The sequence below is a fragment of the Nicotiana attenuata genome, chromosome 12 (assembly GCF_001879085.1).
Source record: "Nicotiana attenuata strain UT chromosome 12, NIATTr2, whole genome shotgun sequence".
In the NCBI taxonomy this organism is placed as follows: Eukaryota; Viridiplantae; Streptophyta; class Magnoliopsida; order Solanales; family Solanaceae; genus Nicotiana; species Nicotiana attenuata.
Genome location: NC_032000.1, coordinates 23115493 through 23132099, shown reverse-complemented (window position 1 = coordinate 23132099; position 16607 = coordinate 23115493). Strand labels below are relative to the sequence as shown.

Below are 16607 nucleotides of genomic sequence, written 5' to 3'. Positions count from 1 at the left end.
GCCAAATTCGATCAAGCCCAACTATGCCTTATAAAACGGACAAAGCGGTTGCTGCTTCAGGCACAAGAGGTACCACACCCTGATTATTTGGGTTATTCTCATTGTTTTTATTGTTTAGATGATCATCTTCCATGTCTGGTTTGATTTGATCTGATGAGTTCTGTTTTGGGTTGCCTTTCTTGTTTGCAAGATTCAATGCCTTGTAAACTTTCTCAGGATCCGATAATGCTTCAAACAATTCACCAGTTCTTGAGGAGTTTCTAGGCATGCACCTGTAACACCCAAGACTACGAACGTTGGAATTTCAATGATAGTTTACGTTGAAGAAAATTTACTACAGTAAGAATTTTTGCACTTATTTTTAACTGCAATTATTAACACCGTTAATTCCCCGACAACGGCGCCAAAATTTGATCATACCCAACTATGCCTAATAAAAAGGACAAAGCGGTCGCTGCAAATATATTCCGGTTAACAAGTTCGGAGTCGAATCCCACAGGAAATTAACCTATCAATCACAACTATTGAACTCACAGAAATTCACGTATTTAATCTTCGGAGACATTTAAGTAACAAATTGGATGTTTATTAACTAAATATTACGTAATGTAAATGCAGTAATTAAGAACTAACTGTAAACGGTTTGTAAGCAAGAGTTGGAATAATCTAAGGTTCTGATTTCCCCTATTGTCGGAATCCTTTCCGCTATGTTTGCTATAAATTTTCCTAACTCTTCTCTGTCGATCATGAGCACTCTGCATGTCGTAACTCTCTCCCGAGTAATTACAACAATATACTAGACATATTCTCTCGAATTACACTAGCTAGCTTTAAGTACAACTCACTTAGATCGCACCCAAGGTTTCGTTATCCCTAATCCCACCTTTAAACCCTTCGTATCGATCCCTCATATACATTAGGGGTGATGATGTTCAACAACTACGTAAATATGCACTCTCTCCCGAGTAATGCACACTAAATAGGAACAGCTAATTGAGGGCCCTTCAATCAACATCAATGATGGGTTTTTAATGTCTTGGCCTTATGCGTCTTATTTTTTGATGATTTAACAAACTTGTCGTGAAGAACCATATAGAGAACCTGGCAACCTGGCCCACAGGGTATACACTTCATGTGACTTTGTTGAAGTATTAAAATCAGCAAATGGATGAACAACCATAGGGAGGAACACAACAGGGACCTGGTAACCTGGTCCTTTAGGGTTCTCCGACACAAGCACAAGTCAGTGACTGTACGCAATCAATATAAAGAGAAACACAATAGGGACCTATTACCTTAGGGTTCTTTGACAGAAGTACAAGTCAAATACACAGCTGGAACGTAGCAGAAGAAAGTGACCATCTAGCAGCTATCACAGAAGAGGAACACAACTAGGACCTGGTCTGTTTGTGTGTCCTGACAAGAAACACAAAGTCCACTATCCAGCTGGAATGCATTTGCCCAGAAGTGGCTGTGCAGACTGTACAGCAGTCACTTCTCATTGGGAAGAAGCATACACCAAGAGTTGACATCACTATCCATTGTGCTATCTTTGTGATAAAACAACCTGGTGCAAGACACACCATTCTTTGTGCATTCAGTGATATTCTCTCAAGCATAACAACGTTCATCCTGCATTGAAGTCACTGGTGTGTCAAGAACAAGAAGACAACTCCACTAAGGATCAGTTTCTTAATGAATTTATGTACATCCGTAGTTGAGTTGTAATCTTGTTGTTTGCTCTTCATTGTATTTCCTAGTTTGCTTTTTTAGAAGCGTTGTCTTAGGAACAAACCAAAATTTGTAAACTTTCGAGTTTATGTTGTGACTAAGTCATAAGTTTAAAGCCTTTGTAACTAGGATAGTTAGAGAGTGACTTGTGGTGGTTGCATCACAAGTTTGTTTGAAGTCTTTGCAATAGGGTTTTTCGCAAAGTGGCTTATGGTGGTTGCATCGCAAGTTAGTTTGAAGTGTTTGCAGTAGGGTTTTTGCAAAGTGGCTTGTACTAGGCAGATTGCAAGTTAGTGAAGTTAAAAGCCTACAAGAGTAGGTCGTGGTTTTTTGATCCCCTTGTGTGGGATTTTTCCACGTAGAAAAGCTCTTGCCTTCTTTACTTTCAGTCTTTACTGCATTCTAGGCATCATTTCATAGAGGACTAGGTACTCTATAGTTTGGTGGACTCATATAAGTTAACAATTGGTATCAGAGCGGGTTTCTCCTATCAGGCTAACACCTCGGAAGGATCCTCAGTGGCTACTCCACCAAACTTTGAAGAAGGACAATCAACCTATAGACCTCCCAGATTCAATGGTCAATACTATGGCTGCTGGAAGACTCGCATGCATGATTTTATGATGGCAGAAAATTCAGAACTGTGGGACAATATTTGTGATGGTCCACATGTTTCCATGAAGAAGATTGAAGAAACACGACAAATGGTGCCGAAAGGCAGAAAAGAGTACAGCGACATTGACAAAAAAGCTGTAAAAAAGAACTATCGTACCAAGAAAATCTTGATGTGTGGCATAGGACCTAATGAGTACAACAGAGTCTCAGCTTGTGACACTGCCAAAGAAATATGGAAGGCATTGCAAACCGCTCACGAAGGAACCATTCAGGTCAAACAATCCAAGATTGACATGCTCACCACAGAATATGAGCTCTTTAGGATGAATGATGATGAATCTATACAAGATATGCACACTTGATTCACCTCCATCATAAATGAGCTTCATTCACTTGGAGATGTCATTCCTAGAAACAAGCTTGTAAGGAAAATCCTCAGTGTCCTACCTGGGTCTCGGGAAAGCAAGGTAAATGCCATCACTGAAGCTAAAGATCTACAGACTCTGACCATGGATGAGTTGATTGGTAATATAAAGACATACGATATGAAAAGAAAGAAAGACATTGAAAGAAGAGAGCCCAAGAAGGAAAAGAACTTGGTGCTTAAGGTTGAAAGTAGTGATTCAAGTGATGAAGATAGTGACATGGCCTATCTCACTAGGAGATTTCAAAAGATGGTTCGAAGAAATGGTGGTATACCAAAGTGGGAAAGTTCAAGTAGAACAAGGAACAACGATCTCTGTCACAGATGTAGAAAGCCAGGGCATTTCATCAAAGACTGCCCACTCGTGAAACAAGAGCAATACAAGCAAAATCCTTACAAAGCAGGAAAAAGGAACCTGGTTCCAGATAAAAGATTCAATCGAAAGGGTGTTGCAGACAATATTGTTACAGGCTCTTGCTGCATGCGGAGACTCCTCGAGTGAATCTGAAAGGGAATCAGATGCAGAAAACAGTTCCATGATGGCAGTGGAAACTGAAGCAACAAAGTACGACTCACTGTTCGCGCTGATGGCTCAGTCAGATGATGATGATGAAGAAGATGAAGACGATGAGGTAAACTTCTGGGATGTTCAGAGAAATCTGAAATCCTATTCTTCTAAGAAGCTAAGGTCTTTATCTAATGGCCTAATTGTTGCCTATTATAGCATTATAAACGATAAGGAGATCCTGACCATAGAACTAGGAGAGGCAGAGCAATCTAGAGATGATCTAGTGGTCTGTGTAGTGGATCGAGATGAGACTATAGCTAATCTTGAAAAAGAAAAGGAGGCCTTGAATGAAAGAATAACTAGTGTGGAAAATGAGAGAGACGACCTGATTGTAGTAGTTGTTGATCTAAAAGAAACAATAGAATGTCTTAACAATGAGAAACACATCTTAGAAGAAAAAATTGCAAATATTGAACAAGAGAGAGATGACCTTTTAGTGATATGCACCGATCTAGAGGAAACCATTGAAAGGCTCAATAGAGAACATAGGAATGTGATGCTCGGGAAAGGGAAGGGAGTAGCTAGTGAGACACACATCAATCTTGAAAAGGAATTAAATGCTGTAAAAACCAGTCTATGTAGTGAACTCGAGAAGAATCAACAACTACAAGCTGAATTGGAGAAAGTGAGAATGGATCTTGAGAAGTCTCTGAAGTGGACCTGGTCCTTAGATGTTGTCACTGCCATGTATCTCAACAACAGTGGAAACAGGCAGGGCATCGGGTTTCAAAGGGAGAAAACTCCTTATAACCCTCACAGCAAGTATGTCACTGTCCCTGATAACTGGCTATGTACCCACTGTGGGAACAATGGGCACTTTAAAGAAAATTGCCAGGCCAGGGTTCAGTCTGTTCAAAAAAATAAAGTGTTTACTGATAAAGTGACTACCAACAAGGGACCAGGTACCGCTAGCAAGAAACGGATGTTGCCTGCATGGACTAGGAAAGCCCTTATTTATCCTTTCTCTCATAACAAGGGACCCAAACTAGTTTGGGTTCCTAAATCTAACCCATGATTTGGATGTGCAGGGAACGGTGAGAGGAAGTAGACTGCAATGAACCATGGACTTTGATGCCTAAATCATGTGACTGAAGGCATCTTGGAATTCTTCTCACTAAAAGCCCTGCAGCAAGGGAATGTATCGTAAAAAAAAAAGGAAGTAGAGGGTACATTCTCGGTGAATATAAAGTTGGAAAGGTTCTTTTGGCACTCAAGTGGGAATGTGCACTATGTGAATGGCATGAAAGACTGGTATATGCAAGCTTCTCACCTCCGAATAAATTAACTCAGCAGAACCTGGTCCATAGTCTAAAAAAAAAAGGTGTCACTTGGACATGAGTTCACAAAACAAAGGAGGAGACTCTCGAGAGTTAATGGTTCTTGCCAAATGGATTCAAGCGTAAACAAAAAGAGAAGGGGGAAGAAGGGATCACACATAATTTCTCAACACCAAGGACTCCACAGCAAAATGGTATTGCTGAAAGAAAGAACGGGACTGGAAAATGCTGCATAGACAATGCTCATCGACTACGAAATCGCCAAGAAATTCCAGGCAAAAGCAGTAAATACTGCGTTCTACTTGGAGAGCAGGTGTCTGATCAGGTCCCTCCTGAATCAAAACCCACCATGAGCTGCTAAATGGAAGAAAATGCCATGTTGTTGACAACAGGAAGGATTATCTTAGGAAGCTCAATGCAAAAAGACGAGCGAAGGAACACTTCTACGGTACAATCCACAAAACAAGGCCTCAAAGTCGCCAACAAAGGGCACACTGAATGGTAGGAGGTGCTCATGGGGTATTCAACAAGACACCTTCTCTTGCCAAGAAAGAAACGGTGGTGATCAATATGATGAACCAATTCTGGTGTCTGGGAAATATCTGAGGCTTCAAATAGGGAGGATGATAAAATGAGTAAGATGAAGGAGACTGGCGAAAGACAACGCAACATCATCCTCCACGTCTCACAAAGAACCTGGTACATAACCTACTACCACTGAAGCGGAAGGAAGAGTAGAGATGCAGCTCATGGCACTCCACAAGCAACAAAACACAAAGTGTGGGAAATCAAATTAACCTCCAAATCTCCCTCATCAATCAAACTTCTGTCTCAAATTGGAAAACTAAAGGCTCCTATCTGCGTGATAAGTCAATCACCTTCTTTTATTCTAGAGTTAGATAAGCTGCAATCTTTAAAAAAAGGATTTTTTTTTCTTTAGCCCCTTCTGTATCTCCACTCCAGAATAAAATCCAAAGTGTAAGTCCGTAGGAATCCTACCTGAAGGCTGCCCACAAAAGTTTGAAATACCTTAAAGGAACTCAGGACCTGGTCCTGTGTTACCCCTCGGATGAAAGTGCTTTTAATCCTGTTGGCTATGATGATGGTAACTTTGCAGTTTCTTTTGGGGAAAGAAAAGCAATTCTGGAACGGTTCACTTGTCATGATTCATGCCTCATCTTTTAGGAGACAAGGAAGCAAAACTTAATGGCCTCATCAACAACTGAAGAAGAATTTCAAAAAAAAAAACAGGAGGATCAAGCACATTGAAGGGTGAGATCATCTTCTAAGGGACAATATGAAGAAGGGTTTGATCTGTGGAAAGTATTGCAAAACAGAAGACCAAATTCCAGATATCTGCATCAAAGCCTCGAGTAGAGAATATTCTAGATCATTCAAGGTGAAAATGGTGTCACAAACGTCTAATGAAGAACCTGATCCTCCATCAGGCGGATATGTAAGACACCGTCAGGTAAAGGTAGCTAAAGTGTTTTCTGACCAAGCCTAACTCACATCAATACCTTTGTAGGTATACACGCATGACGATCATAAAAGCTAAAGGTACAGTTATGAACTGCGAAGAGAGGAGCTGCTATAACCGTTTCAAAAAAAAATGATCTGGCATCAGGCACCTGTACCTCAGGTTAGTAGTAATATGTTTATTCTACATGCCCTCTCAAAAAAAATTTTGTTTTAACAAAATTAACTCAACTGCCACATCATCCGACTTTTCAAAGTCTGCGTGTCATGTCTTGTCTTTCAAATCCTTTCATTCCCTCTGCACGGTAACACTTTCCCACAAACCTACCGCCGTTTTTAGAACTATTTAGAACCTGTTTCGCTCTCCACTCATCATTAGCCCTTCTTCCAATAAAACTTTCTTTCTCTCTCACAGCAAGTCATGAACCTTCATCTACTTTGTACAGCTGGGATCTTCTCTTCATCTCTCTCTCTCTACTCGTCTACCAAGTACTCATCTAATGGAGATCGAACAATCGTCTCATTCCCCCACCATTGACACCGCTCCCACTTCTTGATTATCCTCGAAATCATCCCAGAGCGTTACTATTTCACGCCTTCTACCACCCTAACCACTCCTGGCTCCTCCTTCATTCATACAATTTTCCCTTTTCTGATAAACCCTGCTTACATCATTTTGAGAATCCTATGTCTGGTCACTCCAATGATCTTATAAAAGAACACTCAGGAGGTTTTACTCCTCAAGTGTCAGAAGCCCCCGAGGATGATCCTGATCAGTATCTGAACTCCTCCATGTTGGACTCAGTGATTCTCAAGTAGTCACAGGAGAGGAAGCAACACATAACATCATGGCTATAGCTGTTGAGAGTCTGTTGAATGAAGGAGCATATCTCTTGTCTGAGTACCAGGGGGAAGAAATTCCATCCCTAGACGATGTAAGAACCACAGCACTCCTCGAGTCCTTATCTCATGAGATATTCTCAGAAAAACCTTCTAATGAACCTGATTCTCTTCCATGTAAACTCGCTCCTGCACCTCCTGATCATTCCAAGCTTGTAGAGTCTTCCTCCAAATCACCCACTCTCAGGTCTCAGCAGCAAGAGAGCTTTGAATCCACATTGCAGAAAAGTAAGAGGAGTGTCAAGTCAAGGAAAAAGAGGAAAATGAATCCAAAGGAAATTGCCACTAATAAGAGTGTGTCTGTAAACCAGTTAGACAAAGAAGCTCCCAAGGAACCTAGTTCCTTAGTACAACACTCTATGAAAGTCCAAAAGTCTAGGGAGAAGGCATCCGATGAAACTATTGAGGAACAGAAAGGGTCATCCGTGAAGTACAGCGGCAAATCTAAAAGAAAATGATACTGAGGGGTTAAGAAGCTGGAAAGGAAAATTTGTTGAAGGATCTAGAAAACGAAAACGGGAAACCGTTAGATAACCTGGTGCTCTAAGTACAATGTCCAGTGATAAAGGTCTTTGGCAACAGAGACTAAGAACTCAAAAAGTCCTGTGGGGTCGTACATTTAACCCAGCAATTTCTGAGATGGCAGGTATGAGGCAAATTCTGGAGATCGTTGAGTTTCAGCAATCAGAGCACTTGTTTCAGGAAAGCATGCCTCTGGTGTACAAAGATGCGCTGCAGAGCTTCTACGCATCTCTCTTCACTGTTGAGGGGGATCACATTTGTGCGCTAGTAAATGGAGTAGACATTGTACTCGATGCGTCAGCATTAGGAAAGATTCTCAGAATCACATGTGAAGGATGTCCTCAGTCAAAGGTGTTTGTGGTGTCAACCTTAGGAGAGCAATCATGAAAGAGCAAGCTATTCAGCAGGGGGAACAGGTGCATAAGAAGGTATTACTTCCTGAATATCAGCTTCTCTTTGAATTGGTCAATATGGTACTCTTACCTCGTTCTGAGAGGCGGTCTATTGCTACAAAGTCGGATATGGTCTTAATGGAATCGCTTGATGAGTTTGTCCCAATCAATCTGCCAGCAATCATGATAGACCACATGCAAAAGGTGGCAAACTTTAAAGGTGGAAATCATGGATTACCATATGGCTTTTTCCTCACTCAGTATTCAGATTCTACAAGGTCCCATTGGGGAATCCCAGAGTAGGTACATGCAAGCAGACCTTCTCTAAGACCACTCTAGAAGAATGTGAATGTGTAGAAAGAGTCGGTAGAAGTGGAAGCATCTCGACCATTTCTCAGCTGATCAACGCTCAAAATGTAGCTTCTGAGGAGATCAGAAGGCTGAGGGCTAGAAATGCCATACTGGAAACTCAACTCAGTCAAACAGCTAAAGGACCTGATTCTGTCAATGAGGAAGTTGCACGACTGACAAAGGAAAATGATAGACTTCAGGCTCAATTACTTGAAGAACAACTGTCTGCAAATGCTAGACTGGACCTGGTTCTCAAAACCATTGCTGTCTCTTCCTCCAAGCCTCCTTCCTCTAGTGTCCCCTAGGATCCCCTTAGTGTCCAGCTTTTTTTGCTCCAAAATCCTGTGGCTGCTGTTTTACTTTTGCTTACTTGTTTTTGTGATGGCATGTTGAACTTAACTATTACTGCTCCTGACTTGCTCAGTCCGTGGTAAACATTAATAAAATAGCTCCCCTTCATTGCATGTACAATACTGTGTTCCTCTGGCTTCTCTTTTCTGTCATGTTGTGTGCACATATGTGGCATGAGCAAGCTGTGTTAGACTTTTTTATGCTTATTACCTACTTGTGCTCTTTATTTTGCTACTTACCTGTTCTTTTTAATGATGCCAAAAGGGGGAAAAGAAGTGTGTAGGTGAAAGGTGAGGGGTAATATGCTTTGTGTGTATAAGTGAGGGAGAATCAAGTCTGAGGTTAAGGGGGAACTATCAACACAAAGGAGGGAAAGGAGGGAGATCTGAGATTAAGGGGGAACTTAGTGTAGTTCTGGCATCTCATCTGGTTATTTCTGCTCTAAACAAATACTTTCCATGTCTAAGTTTGTCATCATCAAAAAGGGGGAAATTAATGGGTTTTTAATGTCTTGGCCTTATGCGTCTTATGTTTTGATGATTTAACAAACTTGTCGTGAAGAACCAGATAGAGAACCTGGCAACCTGGCCCACAGGGTATACACTTCATGTGACTTTGTTGAAGTATGAAAATCAGCAAATGGATGAACAACCCCAGGGAGGAACACAACAGGGACCTAGTAACCTGGTCCTTTAGGGTTCTCCGACACAAGCACTAGTCAATGACTGTACGCAATCAATATAAAGAGAAACACAACAGGGACCTGTTCCCTTAGGGTTCTCTGACAGAAGTACAAGTCAAATACACAGCTGGAACGTAGCAGAAGAAAGTGACCATCTAGCAGCTATCACAGAAGAGGAACACAACTAGGACCTGGTCTGTTTGTGTGTCCTGACAAGAAGTACAAAGTCCATTATCTAGCTGGAACGCAACCGCCCAGAAGTGGCTGTGCAGACTGTACATCAGTCACTTCTCATTGGGAAGAAGCGTACACGAAGAGTTGACATCACTATCCATTGTGCTATCTTTGTGATAAAACAACCTGGTGCAAGACATACCATTCTTTGTGCATTCAGTGATATTCTCTCAAGCATAACAACGTTCATCCTGCATTGAAGTCACTGGTGTGTCAAGAACAAGAAGACAACTCCACTAAGGATCAATTTCTTAATGAATTTATGTACATCCGCAGTTGAGTTGTAATCTTGTTGTTTGCTCTTCATTGTATTTCCTAGTTTGCTTTCTTAGAAGCGTTTTCTTAGGAACAAACCAAAATTCGTAAACTTCTGAGTTTATGTTGTGACTAGGGATAGTCATAAGTTTAAAGCCTTTGTAACTAGGATAGTTATAGAGTGGCTTGTGGTGGTTGCATCACAAGTTAGTTTGAAGTCTTTGCAATAGGGTTTTTGCAAAGTGGCTTGTGGTGGTTGCATCGCAAGTTAGTTTGAAGTCTTTGCAGTAGGGTTTTTGCAAAGTGGCTTGTAATAGGCAGATTGCAAGTTAGTGGAGTTAAAAGCCTACAAGAGTAGGTCGTGGTTTTTTGATCCCCTTGTGTGGGATTTTTCCACGTAGAAAATCTCTTGCCTTCTTTACTTTCAGTCTTTACTACATTCTAGGCATCATCTCATAGAGGACCAGGTACTCTATAGTTTGGTGAACTCATATAAGTTAACAATCAATAACCATGTAGTTGAACAAACAGAGAGAATACTATGGCAAATCTATATTAACATAACGAGAAAATCATGCTTCAACAGGTTCCATCAAAACCCTAGATTATGAGTTTAGCTACTCATACTCATAGTACAAATATCCAAAGTAATTTGCATAATTAAATTACAGAGTAAGGATAAAGACATGTAGAAATCGATGTATCCAACTCCCAAGTAGTGTTCCACGAGCTATTCTTGCCTCTGGTTGCAAAAGTCCTTCATAGTGGCATTTTTGGGTCTATTTATATGTTTGGGACAACCCCTAAACGTGTACGTCAACTTCTAGTCAAGCCAGGAAACAATTAAAACCTTCAAAACTCGGAATGGGCCTGGCCTTAGGCCTGGCGTCGCCTGGATAACGCCAGCCTAGGCTTGGCTTTAAGCTGGCTTCACCTGGATAACGCCAGCCTAAGCCTGGCTTTAAGTTGGCTTCGCCTGGATAACGCCAGCCTAGGCCTGGCTTTAAGCTGGCTTCGCCTGGATAACGCCTGGCTAGGCCTGGCTTTAAGCTGGCCTCGCCAGGCTAAAGCCTGGTCGAGCTGGCTTTCGCCCGGCTTCTCCTTTTTATCGTTCTCGAGCGCACTTTCGACGTTTAAGCATCCCTTTAGCTCTACTTTCATTTCCGATGCACCTACACTTAAAATAGCCTCCATTACGCTCAAACAAAGTATATTTTAACATTAAAGCATGTAAAACGCAAAGCATATAATGTGCAAAAACCATGAATTATAGCCACACATAAGAAAATAACCAAAATTGAAAGAACAAGTGCTGCAGGAAAACAAATAGGGAAACAAACACTGTCCAAATTGCAATAAACAAAACAAAACTGTCAAACACTGTCAAAACCAAACAAAACACTACTATGCAAACTAAACCAAAACACTGTCCAGATTTGCAAAACACTGCTGTAAAAAACACTGTCCAACACTGTCTAGATTTGCAAAAAAACACTGTCCAGATTTGCAAAATACTACTGTAAACAATAGTGTCCAACACTGTCCAGCAAATTAAACAAACACTGTCTATATTTGCAAAAAAAAAACACTGTCAAAACAGCTGCAACAAAAACAGCACTGCTGTGCAAACTAAATTGCTGTAAAATCTCAGTACTGCTGTAATATTAATTGGACTGCTGCTACAAAATAACACTGTCCGGCCATCAAAATATGTTTACTAAGCAACTACTAAATCAAACAGCACTGCTGTAATATTACAGAACAAACCAAATCATCAAAACAAAAGGGTTCTGTGAGTTCCCAGATTTACAACTACATACAATAACCAAGATTCCTAGATTTGTGAGTTTTCATTGAGTTTCCTGCACTTCAACTTCCCGACTTTCTTTTGTCTTGCCACTTCCAATTGATTTCTAGTCACAGCTTCTTTGCCTTTTCAAGTGATCTTAGTAGGTGAGTAAGGAAGATAAGTGGGATAACTGACACCAGTATGATCTCCTCTGAAAGAGATGACTCTTGTTCCTTCTGAGGTCAATTGTTGCTGCCTCATCAGTAGTCATGATTGATCTTCAGAAATAATCTTAGGCATTAAAGCAGGGTCACTTTCATGCTCACTGGTTCCATCATCAAAGGGTTCTGTTTGGTGTCTTGGTACTCTTGGTGTAGGCATGAACACAAATTCACTTTCATGTTCACCTTCTTGTGTTGGTTGAGTTGGTTGAGGGGCTGAACAACTAACATCCTCAACATTTCCTTCAGCACCAACCTATTAAAATGAAAAACTTTCTATTAAATAACTGCAATATGCTATAAGAAGAAAGATAAGTTAAGAAGCAAGTACCTTGCATGTCCTTGAATTGTGGTCCAGTTCACCACAAATGTTGCATGTAATTCTAGTTCCCCTTCTTGATGCAGCCCAATCTCCTTGTCTCTTGTTAGCCTCATCTTTCTCCCTATTTCTTTTGACTTTTGGCCTTCCAACAGTTTTGGCAAGTGGAGGAGGGTCCATAGCATGTTCTGGTAATACTTTCCAGAACTTTTCACCTCTAACAGGCATCAACTTGGCCCTATATGTCATCAGGTAAGCTTGCTTGCTGTGCCACCAACTAATTTCAGTCATTAGATCCTCTCTCTCGTATTTTAGTGCCCTGATGGTATGAGGGCATGGGATGGCAGTCAACTGCCAGGATCTACAAGTGCATTTTTTCTCCACTAGGTTCACTGTATGTCTATTACCACCCTCAGAAACCTCATAGCTAGTTTCACCATTGAAATGAACAGTACATAAGTTGGCTACGTTCAAATAAGCATCATACATCTTCATGCAGTTAGGACTAAACTCACCTCCCCATGTTCTAGCTTCTTCTTCTTTCTCCCTTAACCTGTTCCTGACCTTGATTCTAATATCCTCTAGCATCTTCAGGATAGTCTTGCCTCTTGCTTCTAAGATCCAAGAGTTGAAGGACTCTGTAAAATTATTGTCCACCATCTAATTTTTGCTCAATGTATCAAAGTAGGACCTACACCAATTCTGTGGTGGATACCTAAGCAACTCCTTGGCAACATCAACAGACAATTTACCAAGACTCTTTAGTTGATCTTTAAAGTCCTCCTCATAAGTGCTCCAAGCAGACCACCATAGGTATTTCTTCATCTCTCCTAAAATTCTGACCCTCTTACTCCAGTTGGCTTCAATATGCCTCACACAAAACCTATGATTTGAGAGAGGGAGGACAGTTCTTACTGCTTCCAACAGACCCTACACGTGTAAATTTAAACAGAATTAACTATATAATAACTGGAAATAGTCAGTTAAGCAAAATCATAAGTTGTACCTTTTGCATATCAGACATAAAGGTAATATTGGTTCCATCTTTCTGATTCAATGAGTGTTTCAGCAGCTCCAGAAACCATGTCCATGTCAAGGTGTTTTCCTTGTCAACTACAGCCCAAGCTAAGGGATAGAAATGATTCCGACAATCTTGTGCAACAACCACCAATAATTGCCCCTTGCAATGACCCTTTAAGAAAGTCTCATCTAGTCCAATGAATGGTCTCAACCCTTCTTTAAACCCCAACTTCATTGCATTGAAGCATATGTACATTCTAAGAAATCTTCTTTTACCTTCAGCCATGGCATCTTTTGATAAATTGATAACCACATCACTACCAGGATTGCTCTTCCTAATCTCATTTGCATATGCTTCTAATATGTTATAGTCATCTAAAAAGCTTCCTTGCGATTGTTGAAGTGCCATCCTCTTAGCCCTTTTCAATGTGGAGTTATGTACATTCAATGAAAATTGATTTTTCAAATCCTGTTTCATATCCTTTATCTTGTACTTGGGGTTATTCTGCACCTTACTCCTGAAATATTCAGCTAAAGTTTTTGTTTTGGCTCTAGGATTCTCAAATGCATCTTCATAGTTGTTTCTTGTCTTCAATGTTTTAATCTTAAAGCCAGGATCCTTCTTATCTTTAGAGATGAGGCATACAAAAGGGCAGCCTACTACACATCTATACCTTACTCTTATTTTATCACTTTTTCTAAGCTTCAAAGGTTTGGAATTTGCAATAGCATAGAAGTTCATGACTTTTTTGGCCTCTTCCAAGTCCTTAAATGTCATAGACTTATCAAGCTCTTTGTAGTGACTAAGCTTATCATTAACTTCTTTACCCTTTTGCATCCTAAGTTACTCTAATTCTTCAAAATCATATTCACTAGCATCTGAACCATAATCTGAACTTTTATCACTATCTGATTCACAATTAGTACCTAATTCACACTGATATTGACCTGAAATTGGCTCTTCGTGGTCCCCCATATTGAAATATCTATAATATATACACAGAAGAAAACATAGAGGGACCACATGAATAATTTAACAACTTTGATAATAAAATATTGAACATACAATAAATTACTGCTTATAATATAGCGGAAAGAATAAACACACACTTTAAGAGATAAAGCACATGGTCTATAACATGTTTTGTCGATTTCAACAGTGGAAAGCAAAAAAAATAGTCATTAAGAAGAAATGCACATGGTTTTGTCGAACCCAACCGTACCACACTATGATAAAATATGTGAAAAGGACACTTGCAGCCAAAGACAATATACACCTAGGGTACAAATTGACACCACATAAGGAAACAACAAAGATAACAAACAAAAAGAGTACCAGACCCACATGCAAACACTATACACTAGAAGACAAGTCAGAAATACCAGAACATGACAAAACCCTAGAAAATTACAAAAAAATAATTGAAGTTCGAGACAAAGACCCAATAAATAGAAGGGAAAATTACCTGAATATCTTCAGATGATCTTCAATTTGTGTTGTTAAACCTTGCTCGATCTTATCATCACCTCAACTCTCAAATTGCCATGGAAGAACAGTCTAGGAAGAAATTGGGTTTTTGTTTGGAAACGGGGTTACGGCCTTTGTTTGATCTTTGTTTGGAAATGGGATTCAGAGCGGGTTTATGAGGCTGCCACGCTTATGTGGCTGCCATGTCACAGCTATGTGGATGCCATGTAAGATTAAAATGGCTTGGGTGGAGGGCCGTTCGGTTGAAGGGCATTAGTGTCCCATTGTGCTAACGCGGAGGATATTTTTGGCCCAGTTTACTAACGGAGGACAAAAGTGAGCTATATACCATAGTTTAGGGATATTATTGGACCTTTTACGTATATAGAAACCTGGAGAAATTTAGAGATAGATATGTGGTCACTGTTTATGAAAGATAACCAAACACGCCAATCCATTTGTATGCAAATCGATTACTTTAATGTTTGCCAGTTTCCTTGACAAAAACCAACCAATTCCCATACCCCCACCACTTCTGCCTTATTTTCCCCAGGTAATATGTTTGTCAAAATGCACGCAATTATAGTTGTTAGGGACGCACATAGGTCGGGTTGGTTCGAATTTTTCTATTATCAAATCAAACCAATTGTCTCAGATTTTTAAATTTTTAAATTTGATGATGACTTCTTTTTGAGCTCTGTGTTTATGCGAACTTCTGATACAGTAAAAAGGATTGGTGAAAAGTAAGCCGATTAATGATGAAGTGGCATCACTTGCTGATGTGGTGTATGTGGAGGATGAGGAGAATGAAGTGGAAAAATCTCCACTTGTGAGAAAGAACTCAAATAAGAGAAAAATAGAGAAAAGAAAGTCAGCTGAGAAAGATGCAACAAATGATAAGGGTGAACTGATTGAGAAAGAGAAGATGGAGACCTGACCGCTCAGGAAAAGAAAGGGTAGTGTGAGTGAGGAGCCTGGTTCCTTACAGAAGCAAAAGGTTGAGTTACCAGAGTTGGAGAGGAAGGAGAATCTGAAGTCTCAAAAAGTGTTGTTAGGCAGAATGTTTGACTATGATATTGCTGAAAAATGGAGGAACTTCTTGACATTGTTGAGTTTCAAAAATAGTATCACCTCTTTATTCCTCCAAGTCCCAACGTTTATGAATAGAAGTAAACTTCTATGTTGTATGTGATACTCTGATGCTATATGTGCATGGGACCGAGTTTGTTATTGATGAGGAGAAGTTGGGAAGATTCTTGGTGATCTGATTGATGGTTCAGCCTGCTCAGATAGGTAGAGAACTAGGTCCCGTGGACCCTTGGCAGAATAGAATGCTGAGTTGAAGGGTGAGAATGAAAGATTATGGAAATAGGTGGAGTACCTGAGAGAGTAGATGATCATTGATCAAAGGATTGTAAATGAACGAAAGGACAAGCTCTTCAAGGCCTTAGCCCCTTACTTTTCTTCCTGCCCAGTGATCCATGTCTTTCACTCATTCCAAATTCCCTCGAATTCCTATCTTCTTTTAATTCCTATGTTTGATACATTGGTACTTTAGTTGTTTAAATTGTCATATTCTATATTGATTGAAACTGCTGTGTTTTTGTTATAATTACTCTACTATGGGCAATATAGGGATCAATTCCCCTAGTCGTCGTACAGTCAACTCTACAGTTATAAAAGTTATTGCACTGTACAGTCTGGCTGCTACGGCAGCACAACTGTATCTTGCTAAGGCCAAATTAAAGACACTTTATTGCATCATCTTTGATGACCTCACACACACATATTATCAACATGAGTCAACGGATTCATTTCCCAACACTTGCAAATCCAAAAATCATATTCTCTCAAGTGCTAGCCACCACCTCTCTCAAGAACAAAGCTGCTGCAACCTCAAGGACCAGATCCAAAGATTGAAGATATCTTAAGTCCTTAGGTTTGTTGAGTCTTTGTTATTTTGTTCTTCATTTGTAATTCTACATTGCTTTCAAGAAGTGACTTTGTAG

The 16607-nt window shown here is 40.1% G+C and overlaps 2 protein-coding genes across 2 annotated transcripts; both read right to left on the bottom strand.

Annotated features, from left to right (window-relative positions):
• Positions 11838-12770, bottom strand: LOC109235956. Its single transcript, XM_019402198.1, has 2 exons — positions 12123-12770; positions 11838-12047 (listed from the first exon to the last, which is right to left on the bottom strand). The coding sequence occupies exons 1-2, from the start codon at positions 12768-12770 to the stop codon at positions 11838-11840; spliced, it is 858 nt and encodes a 285-aa protein (XP_019257743.1).
• Positions 12771-13968, bottom strand: LOC109235955. Its single transcript, XM_019402197.1, has 2 exons — positions 13117-13968; positions 12771-13040 (listed from the first exon to the last, which is right to left on the bottom strand). Exons 1-2 carry the CDS (start codon positions 13966-13968, stop codon positions 12771-12773), a joined length of 1122 nt encoding a protein of 373 aa, XP_019257742.1.